General features: G+C 45.8%; 1 protein-coding gene across 1 annotated transcript in view; it reads left to right on the top strand.

Moving 5' to 3' along the window:
• Positions 1-2,176, top strand: part of CAPN6 (calpain 6) — a 25,606-nt gene that overhangs the window by 20,769 nt on the left and 2,661 nt on the right. Inside the window, 4 exon segments of the mRNA XM_007466306.1 lie at positions 39-161; positions 340-542; positions 1,118-1,239; positions 1,804-1,940. Of these exon segments, the coding sequence (XP_007466368.1) occupies positions 39-161; positions 340-542; positions 1,118-1,239; positions 1,804-1,940 (585 nt within the window).

Raw genomic sequence — 2,176 nt, 5'->3', positions numbered from 1 at the left:
AGTGCTAACTGAGCTCCTTGCTGGCCTCTTTCCCTTAGTACATCTTCACTGTGCCCGAGGATGGGCACAAGGTCATCATGTCTCTGCAGCAAAAAGACCTGCGCACTTACCGCCGCATGGGAAGACCCGACAATTACATCATCGGCTTTGAGCTCTTCAAGGTAAGAATGGGCCTTTGGAGCAGAGAGAATGATGGCAAACAGTGTCAAAATTAGGACGGCTTGGGGTTAGGGGAATTAAGAAAGGTCGAGGGATAAAGAAAGTAGAAGAGCTAGGATCTTCAAACGCAAAAACTATGATTTGAGTGCAATGGAGCATCTCCTTCTCTTGCATTTCCAGGTGGAGATGAACCGCAAATTCCGCCTCCACCACCTGTACATCCAGGAGCGTGCGGGGACCTCCACTTATATTGACACGCGTACCGTGTTTCTGAGCAAGTACCTGAAGAAGGGCAACTACGTGCTTGTCCCAACTATGTTCCAGCATGGCCGCACCAGCGAGTTTCTCTTGAGAATCTTCTCTGAAGTGTCTGTCCAGCTCAGGTGCTGTTTCTTTGGCCAGCCCTGCCAACTCCCATTCTGTGCTTTGCCTCCGGTCCTAACCCTCTTGGCCCTCTTGCCCTAGGTGGACACTCAAAGGGACAACTTATTCAAGTCAGATTTAACTGCAGTGATGGCAGGAGAAAGATTTCTCAAAGTGGTGTGGGTTGTGAGAAGTTCCCTGCGGAGGTCAGAGCTTCAGCGCTTTGAGCTGCCATTTAAGGAGAACAGGCCTATAGCCTAAGCTTTTCCACTTATATTTTATCTTCTGTTCTCTGGCTGACTCTTTCTTCTCTTAAACAGCTGGCACTCCTCACCGCCCCTCTATTACGTTCTGAGTGCTGGGTCACCAAAGCTACCTTTTCACCCCAGCCCTGCCTACTCTGATCTTTATCTGCTGGGCCTTAAAGCAAGGGGAAAGGAAAACATACTCATAAAATATAAGCCATGTCGGAGGAGGAATGAGCTAGGTCACTTGGCATTTCATGTTTTTCAACAACAGGGTCTGCTTTGGCGAGCCTATCTCCTCATCAAAGGGCATTCGTCATGGATGACGTGTCTTCTTTTTGATGTTCCAGGGAGCTGACTCTGGACATGCCCAAGATGTCCTGCTGGAATCTGGCTCGTGGCTACCCCAAGGTTGTCACCCAGATCACAGTGCACAGTGCCGAGGGCCTGGAGAAGAAGTATGCCAATGAAAGTGAGAACCGCAGGGGTGTCTGGGAAAGCAAAATCAGTTTCATTTATTGCATATATGGTTAGAAAAGATGGTCACACATGGTTCTCTCCAGTGGCGTTTTCCGTGTAGAAAAGTCAGAACGGCTGTCAACCGTGGTAGGAAAATGGGATATATACAAACAACAAGGTCCTACTCTATAGCACAGGGAACTATCTATATTCAACATCCTGTGATAAACCATAACGGAAAAGAACATTTTAAAAAGAATGTATATGTGTATAACTGAATCACTTTGCTGTACAGCAGAAATTAGCACCATGTTGTAAATCAATTGTACTTCAATTTAAAAAACAGAGAAAATGGGATATAAAAGTCTTTGGGCAAAGGGCCTATCTAATACTCATTTCTGTATCCCTATATAAAGTATAGAAAAGAAAAGGGAAATAGGAACCAAAGTCCTACGTCATTCTAGTACCCAGGTGTTATGCTAAAAGTCCCAGAATAGACTTAGTGAGATAGTGTCCTGACTATCTAGAAAGAGGACTTTTGATCACTGTGTTAAAAATAAATGTTACTTTGTTCCAGCTGTAAACCCATATTTGGTCATCAAGTGTGGAAAGGAGGAAGTCCGTTCTCCTGTCCAAAAGAATACTGTTCATGCCATTTTTGACACCCAGGCCATTTTCTACAGAAGGACCACTGACATTCCTATCATAGTGCAGGTAAGGATGTGGACAGGGACCCTCAGGTGGCTCATATTCAGTACCAGATACTGGATGATCCCAAGTGCCTCACGGATGTCTAGGATACAGAGCAAGGCTTATCCTGTTTTGTTTGTTGTTTGTTTTGGGTTTTTTTTTTTTTTTTTTTTTTTTTTTGGGTTCGGGGGCCTTTTCACTGCTGTGGCCTCTCCCGTTGCGGAGCACAGGCTCAGCGGCCATGGCTCACGGGCCCAGCC

This window comes from Lipotes vexillifer, unplaced genomic scaffold (assembly GCF_000442215.2).
Source record: "Lipotes vexillifer unplaced genomic scaffold, Lipotes_vexillifer_v1.1 scaffold298, whole genome shotgun sequence".
Lineage (NCBI taxonomy): Eukaryota > Metazoa > Chordata > Mammalia > Artiodactyla > Lipotidae > Lipotes > Lipotes vexillifer.
This window is presented reverse-complemented; position numbering and strand designations above follow the sequence as displayed.